The following is a 21772-nucleotide window of genomic DNA, read 5'->3' as shown; positions in this document are numbered from 1 at the left end:
AATGAAAACCCAGACTGGTATTATCTGCAAGAGACTGAGTGCCTGGCCAAAAAAAAGATATAATATAAATTCAGAATGATTTATTCTGTTGTGGTTCAATCTTTTTCTCATCTTTCAGAATACACACCACATGCAGTTCTAGAGCATTCCCTCCCACACTCTCTGCTGACATATTTCTGTGTCAATGTCCCTCCTCTATCCTTCCCACAGGCAACACCAATTGATAGCTTGAATCTTTATAGAAGGGCCACCCCCTTTCTCCACCCTGGGATATCTGTTTACCTTCCCTAGTGTTATTTGTTCTTCCATATTTATCTGCACCTTTATTCCAGCAACAATGGATCTTCTCTCACTCACCTTCACACTAATTGTGATCTTTCTACTTTATCAATGGAGCATGATCTTCAGATTCCTCTGCAAGTTGGCCTTACTCAGTTGCTGGGTTTTATTCCTGTCTGTCACAATATCCCCTTGGGTAGCTGTATTCATTGGACAAAGAGTGGAAAACATGAAGTGAGTAGATGTTAATTCTAGCTTCAATTTGAGAGATGAGAACAAGATAAGTCTTGGCACCAGGTTTTTCTGAAAGATAGACCTGTGATAGCCAACTTCTTCAGCCTAGGACAGGGCTTTTCAACCTTTTTACAGATTGTACCACTTTTAGGACATGACAATATTTGAGTACCACCAGTGCTTAGCAAGGTGTCAAAAAACTGATGACAAAAAAAGGGGGGGGGGATTTTGGGTTTTACTGATTAGATTCATTTGTTGTTATAGAAATGGCTAGTTTATAATATTATGGAAAAGTAAATAGTTGAGGTTCAATGTTAATGCTTCTACTGCAACAGAGGAAGTATGTTCTTTTTCCCTTCTCCCACTCACTTTCCTCCCCTTTTTTCCTCCCCACTGTGTCCTATTATTTGCTTTTGTATTTTTGTATTTTATTCTATAATCTAATAAAATATTACAAACTGTAGAAAAAAAGTAAAAAAGTACCAGTTTTAATTTCTTTGGTGGCTGTTCCTTTGCTGAATCCCTTTCCCTTTGCATTGACAAATGTATGATGAATTTATCCATGTCTATTAATATGCACCACTACCAGCTAGTTCAGGGGTCTTCAAACTTGGCACTTTTAAGACTTGTGGACTTTAACTCCCAGAATTTCTCAGCCCTCATGGCTGGTTGAGGAATTCTGGGAGTTGAAGTCCACAGGTCTTAAATTTGCTAAGTATGTAGACTCCTGAGCTAGCTGGTTTGCCCTTCTGAGCTCTTCCACAGTGTAGTAAGAATGCACCCCCCCCCCCAATCCTTTCCCTGTACCCTTAAAGACACAGGAATCAAGTGCAAAGCAAGAAAATAAAGAAACACAAGCTCCGTTTTGTTTTCTCTTTAAGCTGCCTCAGGCGTGTCACGTGTCACAATGTTGCAAATCTAGACTGAAAGGCTCCGGCAATTGTGAAAAGCTTTAGTTTCAAATTAAGCCTGTTTACCTTCAAACAAAACTTTCTAAAAGCCACAGACAGACTCAATTAAAGAGGGTAAAACTAATTACATTTGTTTAAAGGGATTAAACTTTTCCTGTTGTCTTTTTTCCCCTTCCTCCACCCAAACCACATTCTTTTATAGCCTCTCCTCTCTCCTCCCCCCCTTTTTCTTCAGTTCCCCTCCAGCTCCCAGCTGCTTCTGGAAGCACCAATCAGCTGGAGCCCTGCCAGCTCCTGGGGCTTCTGCCTGAGCCCAGACAGTCCTGCAGCTACAGCTTGGCTCGCTTTGGCTCATTCCCCTCCCCTGCTACACTTGGCTAGCAATCGCGTACCATCTGCCATGTGGCAAAGTACCATAAGTGGTACACTACCACCAGTAGAAAAGCCCTGACCTAGGGGGACAAAGATTTACTTACAAAGCAGTATGAGAACCAGATAGTTCCATCCTTTAGATCAAGAAGATAACAGTCTTTTTTTCTTCAAGAAATTAGAAGTACAGTGGAAAAAAAAATGATGGATCTTGCTATTAAGGGCATCCTTTTTTGGCTTGATTTATGCCCATTTGCGAGTGGTTTATTCAAGACTGATGGGACAAAAGAAAAAGAGAAGTGGGGGTAATTCCTGCAAAGGATGCATAATTACTTTTCATATCAGTTTTGACTTAATCAACACCCATTTTTCATGAGCCTATCCTTTCAAAAATCCATTGGCACTGAAAAGATTTAACAATTATTTATGGTATGAACTCATGGTTATGGTCCATTTCATCAGATGTCTGAAGTGTTTCCCTAGATAATCAGAAATATTTGTATGTGTATACAGACATGATACGCAAGGGGACATTATAAGTGGCAATGGTAAAAGAAAATTGAATTGCCGTTACTTTAATATTTAAATGAAGGTGTTCAAAATCTTTACAGTGCCCAATCATAAAATAATAAAAATAAAAACCTATTATTAATAAGATTAACTCCAGTAGTAAAATAAAAATCTTTTACAGATGCACAATTGAATTGATGCAGCTATTTTATTTCAATGTTTTCATTTAATTTATGTTGTGATGGCCACTTTAAATTCAATAATAGATGAAACCTGAAAGGTATTCTAATTGATTTCTGAATATTTACTTTCTCATGGCAAATTTATGCCTATTGATTGGTTCCCCTCCTTTTAAAAAAAAGCCCTAACCTTTACAGTTTTTGTCAGATGTAAAAAAGTCAGGGCTGTTTGTAAAAGGAGGGGAATCAATCAATTGATATATAATACTTTATAATAAAATAAAATTTTATTTCAGCACTTTGATCAACCATGTACTCTTTACTAGAATACTGATGTTAGTGGACAAAAAGCAATGAAGAAAGTTTACTGTGAACAAGGATATAAGGAGAAGAATTGTGGCAGGAAGAGTAGAGAGGGCTTTTTGTTCAAATAAGCATTTTGTCTTGGGATTCTTAATTGATTGTTCTGCCAATGGATTGTTGAAAGGCCCTTTTGATAGATAAGATAAATTGGAAGATGAAATGATAAACAAATTGGATGTTGTGAGGTTGATGCTGTTAAGCCTTCTAATATGATTCCTTGGATAGAGATGAAGAGGATTGACATCTGGATTTATTATATTTTGTTCCAATTGGCTAGTCTGGTTGTTACCTGTTTAAGGTTAAGGAACCACTTGTGAGTTCTATCACTCAAGCCTCATAAGAGGCTTTTAATAAATTTAAAACATTTCCTCATAGTCACTTTCTTCCATGCTATCAAGCTGACTGGAATATAGCTAAATTACAATGAAAGCATGTTTCTTACATGTATAGCCACTGTGTGAGTGTGTTGTGTGCTGTATGGCAGCATGTGACAGAAGAGATGGGTAGATGAGTAAGAGAATGAGGCTGATGGTTGTGTGGCTGGACAGAAAGACCCATAAGAGGAATGTAATTAGAAGAGTGTATATAAAAGAAAAACACAAAGAAATGTGGAACACCAATATTTTGGTTGGGTTGTAGTGATATAAAAATATGCATAAATGAGGCATTATATGTTTGTGTAATGCAAGTGGACCTTTGGAGTAAAATGGTCCCCATTCTCTAAATTCTTTCTACTCTTTTTGCTGGGTTCTGTCTGAGAGGTAATGACTGAAATGAGTGTTTTAATTTTTTTTAAATAATGATTGATAACTGACTAATAAAATATCCTTATATCTACTCATTCCCCCCAGCCCCACCCTCACTGTCAACCATCCTAACTTGATCAAAGACTCTGAAATCCATTGTTAACGAAAGTACACTTTAGTAAAGCCACGAAGTTACAGAAGAAGCAAAGCTGGATCTGGGATTTCTGTAATCAAAACGTATAGTTAACTTTTCCCTGGTTTCGACCTTCCTCCCTGGTTATCTTCAAGAGTCCAATTAAATTCCAACAAATTGTTTGGGTAACAGTCCCTGGCTTTATGGGCTGGAGGGTTCTGCATTTCATAGTGTGACCTTGGAATGGCCGGTGGCTCTCATGGGATGGCACAATGCATTGTTTCGATTCCTGGAAAAGACTAGTCCATAGGGTCATCTTCTTCTCTATTATCGCTCTCAAGAATGACCTCAGTTATCTTGGTTGGAGTTCCCTTGCCATCATTAGAGGATGGTGTGAAATCTACAACCTCCACTCCTTTCCGCCCCCCTCCTTCAGCTTAGGGGGTCTTTCTCTTTCTTCTTGATGCTTCTTGCAGGGGTGACTGTTGGCTGACAAGCTAGGCACTCAGCAGTCCACTGGCCCTCTTTGCTAATAGTATTTGGTGGAGCATCGGGGGTTTGGCCCTCCCTTACCCGGTTTTGAGGGTTCTCTCTTCTCTGAGGTGTAGGGATTTTGCATCTGCTGTCCAGTGCATTCATGGAACGTGGCCAGATCAATCCCAACTGCACTGACCAGGATGTACTATCCTGAAAGATTTCTGGGTGCACCCCGGGACAGGCAGGTGTAATACAGTTCTCAACTCAGCACTTCTCAGAAGTAATCCATCAGGATCAACTGTGGCCGATCCCCCAGTTGAACAGCTAGACTTTAGAATTCTTGAATGTACACTGTAATGGGTCATTTTCCTTGTCTGATGATCTCAATTTGAGTGGCAGTGCGCCGATCCTCAAAATGTCATCTCAGGGTATGCATGAATGATGTAACAGGATGGTAGTCCTGACACTCATTCTCCACTCGGAGCTAGACTGGAACTCTGAAATTCATCAGGGCCAAATAAAATATATATTTCTCAATACAAATGTAATTATCTCAGAAGAATATATTACACATCTCCAGTCCTTTGTGTATTCTCTGATAAGCAAGTTTAAGCAAGTTCACAAATATCCACACCTAAATTACATCTGATAACAGCAGATAGAATTATATATAGAAAATATATTGCATGCCCTAAAGGGAATAACAAATGATCACTGAATTTCTGGTATCTCACTTGGAGCCCTGGAAGATATTTGCTTTTGAATATGAAGAATAAATAATAAAGGCAGAATTCCCTGACATTCCTCCATTTGTTTATGTCGCTTTTTGAAAGCAAGCAGTCTGACCTGGAGGAGGGCAGGTGGGGAGGGAAGCTTTTTAATAGTTACCTCTTAATTTGGGCCTGTTATTTCTATCATTTGTCCATGTCCTTTTCAAACTGTTTTTACTCCCCATTGAAGAATCTGTGGCCATGTTTGTGCAGTACATAAACCCTGCTTAAACTTTTTCCGGGTGCACATAAGATAGGTAAACTAACTGTACATGAACAGTTAGTTCATGAACTGTATTTGCATAACATACTAAATTAAAATGTGATTGGAGTGTGATGGATTGCATGTTATGTGAAAACAACATTGATGTAATTTTACTGTCAGGCAGGAAATGTCTTTATAATATATTTGGTCTCAGGTGTCAGAATAATTTGAACAGTTCTGGAGCACTCTATTTTGTGATATCTGTCCAGTTCCAGCTTTATGAACAAAATGTTTTGGCAAGAACTGTATGATCTTCCCTAGTATTTTATCCTTACAGGTAGTCATTAATTTATTATCACAATTGAGCCTGAAATTTTGATTGGTTGAGGCACCGACATGGCTGTTTCACTCAATGAACACAATCTTGACTTTCCCAGTTGTGTCATTAAGCGATTGTGTGGGTCATTAAACAGAACGTGGGGGTGCTTCAAAGGATGGGAGAAGCCCTGGGAGGCTTGCTGCAAGAGGCCAAGCTGAGAATGTGCTGAAAGTGCAGCTGTCCCAGCTCAGCCCATTTGTTAAGCAACATGGCCAGGCTTGGATCTCAAATACAGTAGAGGCCTAGGGTCTTTAGCAGTCTCGGTCAGCTGCAACCAACCCAGGCCTCTACATCCACTCTAGCACTGCCGCCTGTGCCATTCTCCATTGTCTTTGCTGTCCAATGCTCCTGTCATGTGCCACTTACCATCAGGCATTTTTCTCCTGTTGTGGAGAGGCCTATGTTGCCCATCTGAGGCAGTTCCCCTTTGCACAAAGCCTTCATTCCTGTTCTCTCAAGAGTTTACATGGAGCCACTGAAGACTTCCCAACTTGTGCAGAAGCCACTTCCAAAGGTTCCAGAAACCTGTCATGGCTTTGGAAGGCCTTGGGAGACATTGGAGAGCCTTGCAGGCCTGTGAGAATTTGTGAGCATGGGGGTGCTACAACGGGGCGGGGGCAGCTGAAGGACCGGGTGGCACAAGCCTTCCCTACTGTCTCCCTTGCCCTTCAGCTGCCCCGTTTGTCCACACCGCTTTCCTCCTCACCTGAAGGTGCGTTCTGCTGGCACTGCTCTCGCCTCTCAAGCATCTGCCCTTGAAAGCTCTGTAAGCTGTTGCAATCACAGGCAAGCAGACGCTGGGAGGGAGCGGGTAGGCAGCTTCAGCAGATGTCTGGCAGGTGGAAGGAGGTGGCAGGGGAGGCTTGCGCCACCCAGTCATGGTGCAAGCCATAGGAGAGTTGGCAGAGAAGGAGGCAGTGGCTGCCACCGGGCATGTGATCTGCAGGGCGAAGCAGGGGCAGCCAGGACCAAAAAAAGCTCCTCCAGCAGTGGATGCAACTGTTGTGCAGCGGCGGCAGAGTCTTTTGCCGTCACTCCCGCCTGGCTCCAGAACGGCAGAGGGGGACTGGGTAAAGTGACCTATCCTCCCCCGTCCATCCTCCATAGCATGGCAGTCTGGCTTGGGAGAGGAGTGAAAGGGAAGATGCGGGTGGGCAGCTGGGTCACTGAATGAGCAGGGGAAGGTCACCGAGTGGGGAGTGGCCTGGCTGCAGGGGCCCTGAAATAAGCAGGTGTGGGGCATGTGGGGAAGCTCCACCCTCCCTTGCCTCATCTTATGGCAGCAGCAGCAGTTCAACACCCACTCTCCTGCCCTGTTGCAGCTGCGAGCAACCAGACAGTGGGATGGAGTGGCCGGGTGTCTGCAAAGTCAGATGGGTTTAACTTGCTATATCTCATCATTACCACATGTTGTGTTTTTTAATATACATTTCTTGCATATAGATGCTTTTTAAATCAATCAGACAATATAGAAAGGAGAGGAAATCATAGAAGCAATGATAGAAAGAACATCCTGATGCAATTTAATGATCAAGAGGTTGAGTAAAACAATGATTAAAAGTGTGCTAGACACAGTACTAATTGAGATAAAGGTACAAAAGTCTTGTAAAGGAAGAAGTTTAAATATTGTATGTTTGTAGTCAGATATAGGTGAATCTTAGTTGAGCTTTGTAGGAGAGATTTTAATCTCTTCAGTGGTGGGAGAAAGAAGTTGAGGAGGCATTGAAATAATAATGGAAAATCAGGGAGGGGAAGTCAAGGATAGAGGAACAGGTTAGAAGAAATATGGATCCATACTTGTATTTTTCTAAAACCCAAGATGGTCATAAATAAAACAAGGGAATGAAAAGAGGCTTTTCTTCTACAGTAATATAAGAGTAAAAAAATAACAGAGAAAATATATAGCCATATAATATTTCCATAACATAAGTAAACATTAAAGGAGGACAGCTATGTTAGTTTAGAATGGCAAAATATCAGGAGATTGGTATCACTTTTTTGAATAATATTATTAAGGCATATACACTTTTGTGAGCTACAGCTCACTTATTCAAATACATAAAGTGACTCAATTGATGTAGGATTTAAATTGGTCACCAACAAGATCAATGGATAAATCAATAGAGCCAGATCAATTTTCAGGAGGATCTATTAAAGGGCAGACCACAGAAACAGAATATTAGAACCAAGATTCTACAGGTTGTCACCTACAGCTCAAACCATTCATATACATTATGAATAGGTTACAGCCCATGTTGTACAATGACACTGCATTTTCTCAAGCATTGAGTATGCAAGCCCATACTAGCAACTATCCAGCCTGAAAATTATTTTCACAATCAAAAAGAAAAAAGATAATGTTAATAAGATCCTGCAAGCAGATACCTTCTTTGATTTGTCGCCATGTACACCAAGAGCATCATCACAGGCCCCAACAGATACAAAAAGAAAATTAGAGATGCCTATACATGCCATCATCTGCCAACAATGCCTTCTGAATTTTACGTAGAATAAATTGGACAAATATTTTGTAAAAAAGGATTAATGGGGACAAGTTTGAAATCAGGACTCAAAGTAATATCAGAACATTTCAATCTTCCAGCACACTCCACAGCAAACCGTAAAGTGACATTTTGGGGAAAATAGGATTTTAACAACACTGAGCAAAATCTTTTGAAGATACTTCAAAAGATTTCAAGCAATTTCAAAAGATGTCAACAAACACAAATTGTTTTAACATGTTATAATTGTTAATTGATAAGTAGTTTTAATTTGTCCCACATGTAATATTCATGTTCATAATCAATTTATCTTCCTATCCCTTCCCCCCACAAACTATTTTTTTATTTTATTTTATTATTTTTACACTGCCCATGTCATATAAGTGATTCTGGGTAGTTCCCCCTACCATCACACCCCAGTTTCAGTCCTCCTTGTTAGCCTTCCCAAATAGGTTAGAGAGGAAACAGATCAAAAGAGCAAAATTCCCTTCCATCCTTGCAACATTACTACTACTACTACTACTACTACTACTACTACTACTACTACTACTACTACTACTACTACTTATTGCAAGGCTACCTTAGCAGAATCTTGCAAGTCTGAAAGTACAAATCTCCTACCATCTCTTTTTTCAACGTCCTAAGTCAGAAAAGATCCTTTCTGAATTTTTTCTCTCTGACCATTAAACAGCTATGGGTTCCTCCCTCTTCTCTGGGCAACATCTCTCCCCACCCCCCAAGGTCATTCCCTGGGCAACATCTCTCCCAGCCCCCCCCAAAGTTATTTCCATGTACCATGTCACAATATTATGCATCTGATTAAGTGAGCTGCAGTGAATACAAGATGGAAAAGAAAGAGTTGTAATATGTTATTTGTTCCCTAAACCATGTGTCCGCAAATTCTTTAGCTGATCAACCCCCAAACATTTTTATATGAAAATAATGTAATAAATACTATTTTAACTATGAATAACAATAATAGCAACAACAATAATATTCTTCAGGGGGTGTTAATATTGATGACTTTGAAGAAGTTTCCCCTAAACTATATTTTTGTTTTCTGCTCTTTACAGGTTACTCTGTTCCTGCATTCGTCCACTCAAATATATCTACAATATCACATTCACTGTGCAGGGCTCTGAGAATTTGAATATCAAGCAATCGTATGTGATTGTTTGCAACCATCAGACAAATTTTGATCTTCTTGGTATGCGAATAGACTATCACATCTGGAATGTTGTATGAATGTTTTGAATTTTGATTCCAAATAATTTGAATGTTATTCATAACTTTTATTTATATTCTCCTCTCAATCTCCTTTCCCCATGAATAGAAGGCAAGATAAAAGCACAGGCTGAATCTTAGTAAATAGAAGCTTCCAGTTTTAAAGAGATGTTTCTCCAAATAATGTAAACATTCCTAAATCTGAGTTCTGCAATATTTTGATGTATCCAGATAAAATTGCAAAAGGTTTGCTCAGATGGAAATTATTGACAAAAGGTCTACCTGCTTGATTCATTTTTTTTTACAAATATACACTTGGCAAATCATACAATATAACTCAACATAGAAAATGCATGTGGCTGATGCTATTAGAAATTACACAATCCAAAATTTGTAAATAATTATCATTGTGTATAAACTTTCTAATGGAATTCTATTGACCTCTAAACAAAATAACAACCAATTTCTTTGTATATAAATGTATACCTTGATGCATCTGTTGCTTTTCAGCATTGTATAATACTCACTTCAATTGCTACTGGAAAACTTAATAGTATATAAAATAATAAAACAACTTTTAATTTAAGATCACCTCCAAAAAAGTAGATAGAAAGGACAAAGACAGAAAAAGACCATATGTAATGTCCCTCACCTAATTAGCTTATGGTTAGCAACTTCAGCTGATGCAGTTCCTAGAAATATTCCCTCACCCACCCACCCACCCCTATAAATGCATGCATGTATCATATTATGTGTTTCATTTACCTACTGGAAGCCACACATTGTTCAAGGCAAGGCCATGAAAAAAATATACTGAAAAACTACTGATTAAAACGAATTACCTGTAAAATAAGGTAGCCCACTTAATAATATTAATTGACTCCCATCTGCATAGAGCAACCATTATGTTGCATTCAGAAACACCCATTACAAGTAGTCCTCAACCTACATTTGTTTGCTTACTAACCTTTCAAAGTTATGACAGAGCCCTCCAAAAGCTACTTACAACTCCATTTTGAAATAAGGGAAGTTTATCCCTCCCACTGATCCTCACGAGCCTTGGCCCTGCTTCCCACCTTGCAGATCCTCACCCCCTCCTCCCCTCCCCCACTGTGCATTTACTTTTCAAAGATAAGAACAGCGGCTCTGGATTTCAAGTTAGGGAAGAAAGGCAAGCCACTTTGTCCCATTGTGTCTCTGGGCTGTGTGGCTGCATCCCAGAAGGGCTTGCCATTTTCTAAGCAGCCACAAGGAATTGTGACTGATCTGAAAACGGTGGCTGCTTCTGGAATGCAACCACCTAGCCCAGGGACAAAACAGTCAATTCTGCTTCTGCTTCCCTAATCCACTCTGTGCAGCACTGCAGAAAGCATCAGAAATCTCCACAGTATGGTACAGACAGTATTAAGGAAACAGAACAGACCATTCCAACCCTAAACTGCACGGCTACCTCCGGGAAGCGGCTGCCATTTTTGTATGACAACAATTTCTTGTGACCATTCCCTCCTGTGAAATGAGAATAGGTCTACAGGAACCCAAGGGGGGGAAAATCAGGTCCAAGACCTGTGAGAACCCTGAGGGGTGGGAAGTAAAGCATGGGGTATCTCAGGGGGTGGGGAGACTTTGGAACCCCCTAAGATAACTTCACTTAATGATCTGGGCAGTCATTTAATGACTGCATCAGGGAGAGCAAGGATCAGGGTTATTAAGCGAGGCAATCATGTCACCTCGCTTAATGACCATCACAACTTGCCACCATAGCAGGCAGACTCATGAGTCGAGGACTACCTGTACAAACCTATATTGTCTTCAATAGATATAGCCAAAAATTAGGAGAGAAATAGAGGAAAGGAAAGAGAAAGAAAAGAGAGATGGATGGAGATAAAACAAACACCTGAACAGGAAAAAAGAAAGAAAAAGGTCTATTAAGGCATTACAAAAAGGGTTAAATTCACCAGATAGTCTCCCCAAGCCACTGTCAATCTCAAAAGGCATCCAGTTTTTCAGAACACCGTTTTGCACCATTTGCCCATTTATTTTTTTATTTAATATGTATTTCATAAACTACAATGACAGAGTTCACACAAATAAAACAAATCACATTACGGCTTAATATAGTTTGTAAACCCAGAGTAAGTATGATTTTGTTTTCCACTCTTCCCAGCCCCAAAATTGCCTAGAAGGTTGATTTGGGAGATATGTTAGGTAATGGATTATTCAGATTATTTGAGCCATGGCAGTCTCATTCCTCTTTTTCTTTCTTTCTTTCTCTCTAGCAATGGCAGAGGTCCTGCCAGAGCGCTGTGTACCAATTACCAAAAAAGAGCTGCTATACTGGGGGCCTCTGGGTTTCTCTGGTTGGTTATGCAACTTAGTTTTCATTGATCGCAAGAAGAAGCACCAAGCAAGGGACACCTTAAGGCACCTTGCAGAGAGGATGCAGCATGAGAAGGTGAGCACTGAGAGAGAAATTTGATAATATTATTTTATTTTGGAAGAAGCATGAAAATGGGAGGGATCCAAGTATGATTGGAAAACTGCTGCAGCTGATGGTATTGACTATTCTTCAAGGTGAAAGCCAGTGGTGGGATTCAGCCAGTTCGCACTACTTCGGCAGAATAGGTAGCTAATTTTTTTGTTGCCTAGGCCCAGAATGGATTTCCAGAAGCGGTATCCATAAAGAGAACCGGTTGTTCACATATTTGAATCCCACCACTGGTGAAAGCTATGTACTTTGTTCACAGAAGATCCTAAGTTCTAGTATTTACAATTAGAAGGAGCAAACGAGAATTCAATTTCTGACTGAAATCTTGAAGAGTCATTGGCAGCCAGAGAAGATTGGACTTGGCTATATGGACAGATAATCTGAACTGGTATTCGGCAACTTTCTCTTCTCCAAGTATCTTCCCCACTCTCCTTCAATGGGTGGATGTTGGACTTATCTTTATAATGACAGCCCTGCTAGTTGAGTATGGGTATTTGAAGTCCAACACATCTGGATGGCACCTGCTGGGAAAGATAGCCTTAGGACAATAATTTTAAAAACCTGCATTCTATAGGTACTAAAACAAATGCTCCTAAGATCTCAAATTACCTTAAACTTCTTTGTCTGCAGAGGAAGGATCCCTGAAATCAGGAATGCTCTTATATATTGTGTGTGTGTGGGGGGGGTGTTATCTCTGTTAAAGGATCATTAGTTCTTTGAGCCTACCTTGCTCATTTAGTTGGAAGGGACAAAGTGATATATGGATGCTCAAGCTTTTAGAAATGATTGCCTCCCTCTGTTTCTCCTCTTTACTATTATTCTCAGCTTAGTTCCAATACTGTTAAACGGTGAGAATGTGAAGAGAAGTTAATTTATGATACCGTCTTACTATAAAAAACTGGCCTCTTCACCACCCTTCTTTTATATGGAATCTTAAACAATTAGCCACTGAATATATTCCACCTCAATGGCCACTCGTGGAAGAAACCAGTACATCTCATTATAGCTGAATTATTCTGGAGCCTTCATTTTAATACGAATACAATCTCTTGTCAACCTGCCTAGATGTCAAAGAAGCTAAGCAGGATTACAGCCAGCCAGGACTTGGATGGGGGACTGCTAGGAAATGCTAGAGTTAACTAGATTACAAAATTAGAAAAATATCCCAGAACGTAGCACTGGCAAACCATTTTCATACCTGATGCCAAGTAAATAACATGAATATGTCCATGTAAAGGATACAGTTCTGCCACTATTATCTCAATTTTGACTCTAAAGACAATTTCTCTCTGTCTAAATAAAAGACAGATGGAGGGAGAATTGGTATTTGGTGCTTTAGGGAGAATAGAATAGAAATGGATGTGTGGGAAAGTTTACTTCAGAGGGGCAGATGGGCAATGCTGGGGATTGCTAATATGGAGGCAAGACAGTATCCAAACCAGGGTATCCTGAAACCTGGAAGAGTTTTTCTATCTCCCCTCCCCCGCTAATATCTCCAGGCCTTTAACTGATGCAACCTTTACCAAACATGGAAAGGCAATGACAATCCAAGCATACTACTCTTGGACTATGCCTTTCTGGAATCACAGATATACTCCTATGGGGGGGGGAATTAGAATAAGAACCTTAGACCTGCCACTCTTTAGAATTTTAAATGAGTGGTTGTGGTGGGGCATCACAAAATGGCTCCTCTGGAAAATGGTCTGTTCACAAAATGGCTGCCACTCTAGCCATGGTCCCTCACTAAATACCTGTTGATCTTTACCAAAAGATGAAAGAGTTCCTTCCCTCTCCCACCCACTGATGATTTCTAATATCCTTGCAGGTCCTTTGCAACTTATGTTTCTTTCTTTCTTATTTTGAGAAATAAGAAAGAAATAAGAAATAAGGCAGGCAGAGAGGCTGTTGACACCAATTGAGAGTGGTTTATTCATATGTAGTACTTTGTTTATTCCTGGAGTGAAAGGATGAATTAAGCGGAAAACTCCAGCTATTTTAGAGAAACAATAAAGATGAGTAATATGGCAGACTTTTCCCAGATTCCCTGAATTTTATGAATTCAGCCGGAAGATTGTAGAGAGCCTCTACTTGTCTATCTTAAAAGTAAATGTCCCTAATTATGTCTCTTTTTTAATTGGGACCTAATCATTCAAAGGTTCTTCCTTGGGATATGAGCTCATTTTTCACTCTACCATTTCCCAGTCAACCTGAGGCAGTTAGCATAGGAAGTAGCACATTAAGAATGAGTCAGACTGTGCATGTCATTTCTTTTCCGGGTAGTAGGGCAATTCTTTAGACAAAATAGCTGAATAAGGCCTGAAATGTTTTCAGAAGATAGGCTGCACTTTTCACATTATAACTGGTGACCTTTTTTGTTTTCCCTGCTGTTCACCTACCCAGCTGAGGATATGGGTTTATCCAGAAGGTACCAGGAACCGAGAGGACACCATGCTTCCCTTCAAGCAGGGCGCCTTTCACTTGGCTATAAAGGCTCAGGTAAAAAGTTCCTAAAGTTGATGCTTTGTGGAAGAGGGAAATTCTGACTCAGATGTTGTCAGCATTGCAAGGTAAACCAGATAGGAATCACAAACATTAATTCTACTTTATTGTTATACTATATTGACTGAATAATCTTACAAGTCTGAAAGTACAATTTGCCCGTCTCCTTTACTGCCTAAGAAACTAGAGAAGGTCTCTTCTGAGTCTCTTTCCTTGCTTACTATCCAGCTATAAGCTCTTATCTGACTCTGAGCTGAACTATGAGTTCTTATCTGTCTCTGGAAGTGCCTCTTTGCCTAGGCTCCCAAGGTTTTTCCCATTTTCCACTACAGATGTCAAGTGCTATCATAAATACTACAGTTCAGATTTAAAAGTGATTAGTAAAATACCTTTGAGAAATTGCAATTTTATATAAGTAAAATGAAATTGCTGTTTCCATTCTTTCCTTCTTTTCATTTTACATGTGGATAAAAGCTTACTTGAGCAGAAATAAAAGTAAGATGTCCTCAGGTGGAGCTTAACTCCTGATGACACATATTGCTGTTATCTTGGAACAATACAACAGTGGTGTAGCTTTGCCTCCTCTTGAGGTGTTTTTTTGACTTCCTAGGCTATCTTACAATCCTGGAATTTCTTAATGGTCTCCCTTCCAACTACTAACCTGAACTTTAGCTCTCAAGCCTAGACACAGACATCCAAGTATTGCTGAGGCAATATTAAGGCTGGGCATATTAAGGCTGGGCATACTTCAAAGATTATTTGGAAAAGTGCTTTGGAACTTGCACAAGTGTAATATCTCCCTTCATTGAAGTAGCACTTTTTTCAGATTCATGTGAGCTATTTTTATGAATAGCAGGGAAGTGCCATACTTGTGTGAGGTCTAAAGAATTTCTGCCTAATCATTTTTGAAGCATACTCAGCCTTGATATATATGGCAACATATTTAAAAGCTGATAATTCAGAAATGTGGCATTTTGTGGCATTTCAACATCTAATACATTTCTTTTGCTTGTTTCATGATCCTAATAGCATCCAGATATGGTCTCTCATAATTCCCACTCAACATTGCCATATTGACCGGGAGTTATAGGGCTTGTAAATCAAACCAATAGGACCTCAATGGTTTGGAGAAAACTATATAGAGTAAATTTCATGAAATGGCACCCACTTCTCCTAATACATCAAGTAGAACTAATTTCACAGAAAATGGAGAAATTGGGAGATTTATTGACTTGTTGATCCGAAAATGTCTGTTCCTGATCAATTACAAGTACTAATTAAAACTTTAGAATCCTGTTCAGAGATGTGAATTAATCTTTACCTATCTGGACATTTTCCAGATATCTCCAACTTCTAGAACTGTCAGCAATGGCCACATTGGTGAGGGAATTCTGGAAGTCCACACATCCATAGATAGTTAGATTAGTGAAAGTTGTTATAAAAATTGTGGCTGCAGAAAACTATTACAAAGGAGGGAAAAACTCATGATGTAATTCTCCAAGATTCTATCTTTCAACTGCCTTTTATCCTTTAGGTCCCTATTGTCCCTATTGTGATATCTTCTTATGCAGATTTTTACAGTTTCAAGGATAAGAGATTTGAGCCAGGTAAGTCTAAATGGCAAAGAACCATGCCCAGATTTTTCTTTTTAATTGCCATCAGTTGCCCAGTCTTGCTTAGAAAGCAACGTAAGCGATAGAAATTCTATTCACCCATTTTGATTATGGTGATATACAAATTTCATAGATGAATAGTTCTGTTTACAGAAGTAAATTTTTTCATCGCCTTTCCCCAGAGATTTGTATGATATTTCCATATAGTAGTTTACATATTTAGCTGCAAATTTAGAATTTTTTGCTTATAATTTAGATCAGCGGCTCCCAACCTTTTCTATACCCCGTACCCCTAGAATGCTTCTGATATATTCTTGCACCCCTTACAAAAGTTCAAAATAACGGCAACGAATTATGCATATACACTATAATTTTGAAAACCCAAGTTTTCGTACCCCCTGGAATATCATCTCGCACCCCTGGTTTAGATAATAATGACAATTGCAGTATTTGTGAAATTTGGATTATCTACAAATATGCAATAAATAGAGGCAACTAACCTAGGTTCCCCTATTGATACCTATCATATCCCAAGATCCAACTAATTTCTTCTATCTCTGTCCTATTATTCATCCTAGAAACTATCTGTCTGTCTCTTTCTCTCTTTCACACAAACCTGGATCTTTAACATAAAATATTATTTGATTTTTTAAATGTATGCACTGTACCCAAAATCAAAGAAACAGACATTTACATTCTCTTAAAATACTAATTTTCTCCCAGACCTATAACTGCATCTTATCGTATGCTCCAAATTCAAAGGGCAATGTTTACTCAATTTGTCGTCCTCTGAAAAAGATTCTTGAATCTTATGATTACTGGTTATAATTATAAAAATATTAGAACATTTCTGGCAACAATATTTATTCCTACCAGATTTGTATATTTGTACATAATCAGGATTCTAACTAAAATACAGTAAATCTAAATGTTTCTCTTGCTGACCATTTAAGAGCTGAAAGTCTCATCCAGAGAACTAGCAGTTAATCCTCATTTATTTATTTTTACTTTTGATATGAAAAAGACCTTTTCTATACAAACAGTAGACAAGATAAATCTACTTCCAAATGGACCCAGTTAAATAAGCTTCAGTAAGGGAGAAGACTAGATATCGTAAAGAGAGAATTCTAGCCTTTTCTTTCAAAAAGATTAATGCAATTTCTTTATGTAATTTTTAGGCTTTGTAGAAAAGTATTCAGATTTCCTTTGTTTATATTCCAAAGTGCATCCAACTACAGTTTAAGCATATGAGATTTTTGTCTAGACCAGTGATGGCGAACCTTTTAGAGACTGAGTGCCCAAACTGCAAACCAAAACCACTGATGCATCGTCGGGTGCCAGGTGGGTGTGGCCCATTGGGTGGGCATGGCTTCGGTAGTAACGGCAGACTGGGTGGGACTAAAAAGTTCAATCAATCAATTCCAACTTTGCAAGATCTTTTTTTTTCCCGCAAGAAGTTGAAATTAACTGATGGATTGAACCTTTTTCTTTTGTACACAGCGGCGGAGGCCTAAAGCGAAAAGGTGTTATAAAACCCAGATGAAGGCCTAGGACTGGGGCGACGGCACGCGTGCCCACAGAGAGGGCTCTGAGTGCCGCCTCTGGCACCCGTGCCATAGGTTCACCACCACTGGTCTAGACTATGTTCATTCCAGAATTAAAGCAATTATATTTTGAGGCTGCAGCCCAATATCCATGTTAATAACCATTCAAAACTCCTCCAAATATGATACTTATGTGAGGTAATTCCAAGCAGTTTCCTGGAAAATATTCTGTAATTTAACAATCTGCATGTGCCTCTAACATCAGCTGCAGCGAGAATATAGGTGCTATTTAAATGTCATTCTTATCTCTTTCTTGAGCAACTTAATCCTTTCTGGAAATATCCAATTTCTACATAAGATTATGGTCTTTCACTTTTCTCTCTCTCTTTGATCTCCAATAGGTAATATAATTGTTCGGATTTTGCCCAAGATAGAAACACAAGGGCTTGACTTACAGGATATTTCTGGATTGGTTGAGAGCACTCACAGAATGATGCAAGACACTTTTAATGACATTTCTGGGAAGATTGTGCAGAGAAGGATGAGAGACAGTAACTGCTTGTGATCATGGAAGCTTCAGAAAAAACACTGGTTCACGCACGATGGAAGTAAAATAAGAACATTTCTCTCCTAAACAAGGCCAGGAATCAATTTTATCCTGAGTTGGAAAAAGACTAGCACATTGTTACCTTGCTATAACATACTAACTACATATGATCTTTTCCATAGAATCTGTTTTAGAGATGATGCGTACAATAAGAGGAAGATCTCTGTGTCTACTTAAATCCACCATCACTAAATATGGACTGTTTGATCATATACCTGCCATCCAAGACTTGAGTTATAATATGTACTTTATTACTGAAGATAAATTAATTTGAATTAATGCTAAAGCTGTGAAAAACAGGTGCTGTGGGACTCCCAAGATAAAATATGTGAATCTACTTTGAATGAGATACATTATTGTATCCAGGAAGTCATCTTGGGAAAAACCTGAGTGAGTCACTCAACAAAGGTGGATTAGGCAACCCAGTGAGATGGACAAAAATGTGTTCCCGAGGTGTGATCTTCCAGACTTCTCCTCAAAGTATCACTCTATACTACAGGTGTCAAACTCGCCACGTCACATGACGTGTCATGACGTATCGCAACTTTTTTTGCATTGCCGGAGCAGGGGTGTATGATGCAACCAGCCCGCGGGCCAGCAGCTTAACACCCCTCCTCTATACTATCACGTTGCAGATTATTCTGACTGTAATACAGACCATTCCTTATATGGAACTATTCTAGCAATATTCAGACTCGCCATTTGGTTGGAAGATTCCAAAATGGAATGTTTTTTGTATCACCACATTCTGCAAGTATAGCCAATTGTACATAGCTTGTTTTAATTGGCTGCTACTGTGCAGTATTAATCTTGTACTCTTTGTGTTTAGATTTATAAAATTGCTACGAGGGATCATATTTTATTCTTCATTTCAAATGCTTTGGGCAGGCCAAAGAGTAGGAGTAGATAAATATAAATATATTCTAAAGATATGTAGGATGCATTATTCTCAGGTGTTTGAGGTTAAAGAGTGATTGGAGACCTAAGCTTGGCTGCAGCTCTAATATTTAAAGGACAGTTTCTATAAAACCATAAAAGAAAGGTTAGAGTTTACACATTTGGAAGGTAGAGGTTCAACACTGGAAGTTTTTAAGAAGAGATTGGACAACCATTTATCTAAAATGTTATAGGGTTTCCTGCCTGAGCAGGGGGTTGGACTAGAAGACCTCCAAGGTCCCTTCCAACTCTGTTATTAAATTCTATTCCATTCTAACTCTGAAATTCCTAAAAGATTCCACTCTAATATGAAGTCTTTGAGAGTTTGACTCTCCTTTTAAACATTTTCAGCCTTGGACATTTCTTATTTGAAACTAAATCACTAAGCAACCCTTTGGAAATATTAAGAAAAAACTGACATGGAATACAACCTGTCTGAGATCTACTATGCCCAAAACTCTGTTCTGGGGCTGAGGCTAGAAGTGATCTCTGTTGATCATACATAGCACGGAAGTACAATTTCTAAAAGACCAACCCAGCAATTAAGACTCTTCTCATATTCATTATCAGAAGATCTCTTATCTGTGATCTGAAGGAAGTGCCTAAATATGAACATGAAGTATGGAGTTTTCTTCCTTGTAACAGCGGGATATTGCCCAATGTCCCATGTGAATCAGGTTCTCAAAAAGCAGGTCTTGGACTAGCTATGTTGATAATAATTGCAAGACAGAGCTGGTAATTAAAACGTGCTATATCTGATATAGAACGGCAGGCAAAGGTGAACTTTCCTATTATATTCAGAAATTGTGTTAAAAAAACATCACTTCAGTTACCATTGCAAGGCAAGCTACTCTTATTGTGTCCAAACCTCTTCAAAATGCTGAAGATAATAGAAAAGTCTGGGTTTGAGTGAAGGAAAAAACATTTTACTTTTTACTTTTTCAAAAGATAACTGGGTTTTTTTAAAGAATGTTTTGCTTCTCATCCAAGAAGCTTCTTCAGTTCTGACTGAATGGTGGGGAATAGAAGGATTTATATTGTTTGCAGTCATCTGGTCATTAGCACTCTGAGGGACAGTCGTTAGCTCTCTGAGAATCATGAGGCCACTTTATCTGTATCCTCAAAATCACCTGAGTCAGAGTGCCAAATGGATATGGAACATTCTTGGGATTGCAGAAAGCACTGTGTTGTAGACAGCAGGTAGTTGGCGTTGTATCCCTCCCCTATATTGAGAGAGGGCTGTCCAATTTTAACATAGATGGTCTCTTTGATCCCTATTTCAAACCTATGATCCTTTCTGTCCAGAATGTGAATTTTACTATCTTCAAAAGAGTGACCTTTGTCATTCAGATGCCTAAAAGTCCTTTCAGCAGTTTCAAGATGGTTCCATACTCATTTGCACTTATTCAAGTGACTCTGAGGATACAGATAAACCCCCAAGTGGCCTCAACGACTTTCAAAAAGCTAACTACGACCCTCAGAGTGCTAATGACCAGATGACTGCAAAGAATACAAATCCTTCCATTCAGTCAGAACTAAAGAGACTTCTTGGATGAGAAGTGAATTGCTTTAAGAAAAAAAAACCCAAGAAAGCCCAATTATTTTTTGAAAAGCACCTTTGGGACAACCATGACTTTGATTAATAGCTATTTACTGATATAGAGCCAACATCAGTTTTTGAAACAGCAGAAATGTGCAAGTTGGGTTCAGGGCCAATCTGATTTTCAAGTTAGGTGACATGGCTATGCCAGTGATGGTGAACCTTTTAGAGACCGAGTGCCCCAAAATCGCCCTGCCCCTGGCCCGCCCCCGCTCCATGCCTGCTCCACTCCCCGCCTGCCAGCTCCTGCTCCGCCCCTGTCCCGCCCACCCAACGCCTCCATGGCTCGCTGCAGCGGATTGCCCAGGTAGCCCTGGAGCGCCATGGCAGCCACGCCCTCCACCTGTGCCCCGCAGCATCATCACACGATGGGGCGCAAGGGCGGAGTCTTATCCCTACTGCCCAGCTGCCATGTCCTTGGCTGCGCTGCTCTGCGCGGGCTGCGCCTGAGGGCGACTCTCCTCCGGGGGAACTGCTGGTGAGGAGGGGGCCGCAGGGAGAGGCAAGGCTGGGGCGATGGCACACATGTCCACAGAGAGGGCTCTGAGTGCCGCTTCTGGCACGCGTGCCATAGGTTCGCCACCACTGGGCTATGCTCTAAAACAGTAGGTGGAGTATACAGGAAAATGAGAATTCATGTAGTTACATTGAAATTATATTAAATAATTATATTAATGATTACTCTGATGGTAGTTTGATAATTACAATTCATTGTCTCATGTTCAGGAAACCAAGTGTGTAGAATGCACACTTTAATAAGAAGGTTCAGTGTAATGCCAGCCTGGGTGGAGCAGATTATATACCCATGATAATGATATGGATATCATTCTGGGTTCCTGAGAACATTTTTTCTGTGCAAGGTACTATCCATACAATAGCACTTTTTCATTTTAAACTGTTAAAACAAGAGTGGGTAACCTACAATTGGTGGGAACTGCGTGTAATTTATAAATGAATAAATAAATTTATAAATAAATAAATTATAAATAAAGTGGTTTGAGTCAAGATGTGTTCATTCCTGTTAAAAAAGGGAAAAATTAGAGGCTTTTTTAATTTTAAAATTTGCTTTAAATTACTTTTAGATATCCTGTATATTTTTCACACCTAAAATGGCAGGAAAACATTTTTGTCCATTATTTATGAATGAATTAGAAGCAGCTATGAGGGCAAAAAATAAATAAATGGCGTAGCAGTTTCAGGAGGTTGCC

At 39.4% G+C, this 21772-nt stretch overlaps 1 protein-coding gene across 1 annotated transcript; it reads left to right on the top strand.

Annotated features, from left to right (window-relative positions):
• Positions 1–337: 337 nt before the first annotated feature.
• Positions 338–18302, top strand: LOC107303026 (1-acyl-sn-glycerol-3-phosphate acyltransferase alpha-like). The gene is made up of 7 exons (XM_029287365.1): positions 338–513; positions 9130–9263; positions 11557–11732; positions 14166–14261; positions 15799–15871; positions 17823–17972; positions 18151–18302. The coding sequence occupies exons 1-7, from the start codon at positions 338–340 to the stop codon at positions 18300–18302; spliced, it is 957 nt and encodes a 318-aa protein (XP_029143198.1).
• Positions 18303–21772: the final 3470 nt, after the last annotated feature.

This window comes from Protobothrops mucrosquamatus, unplaced genomic scaffold, assembly GCF_001527695.2.
Source record: "Protobothrops mucrosquamatus isolate PMUCROS unplaced genomic scaffold, P.Mucros_1.0 scaffold1, whole genome shotgun sequence".
In the NCBI taxonomy this organism is placed as follows: Eukaryota; Metazoa; Chordata; class Lepidosauria; order Squamata; family Viperidae; genus Protobothrops; species Protobothrops mucrosquamatus.
Note: the sequence above shows the minus strand (reverse complement) of the source record. Positions and strands in the feature narration are given on the sequence as shown.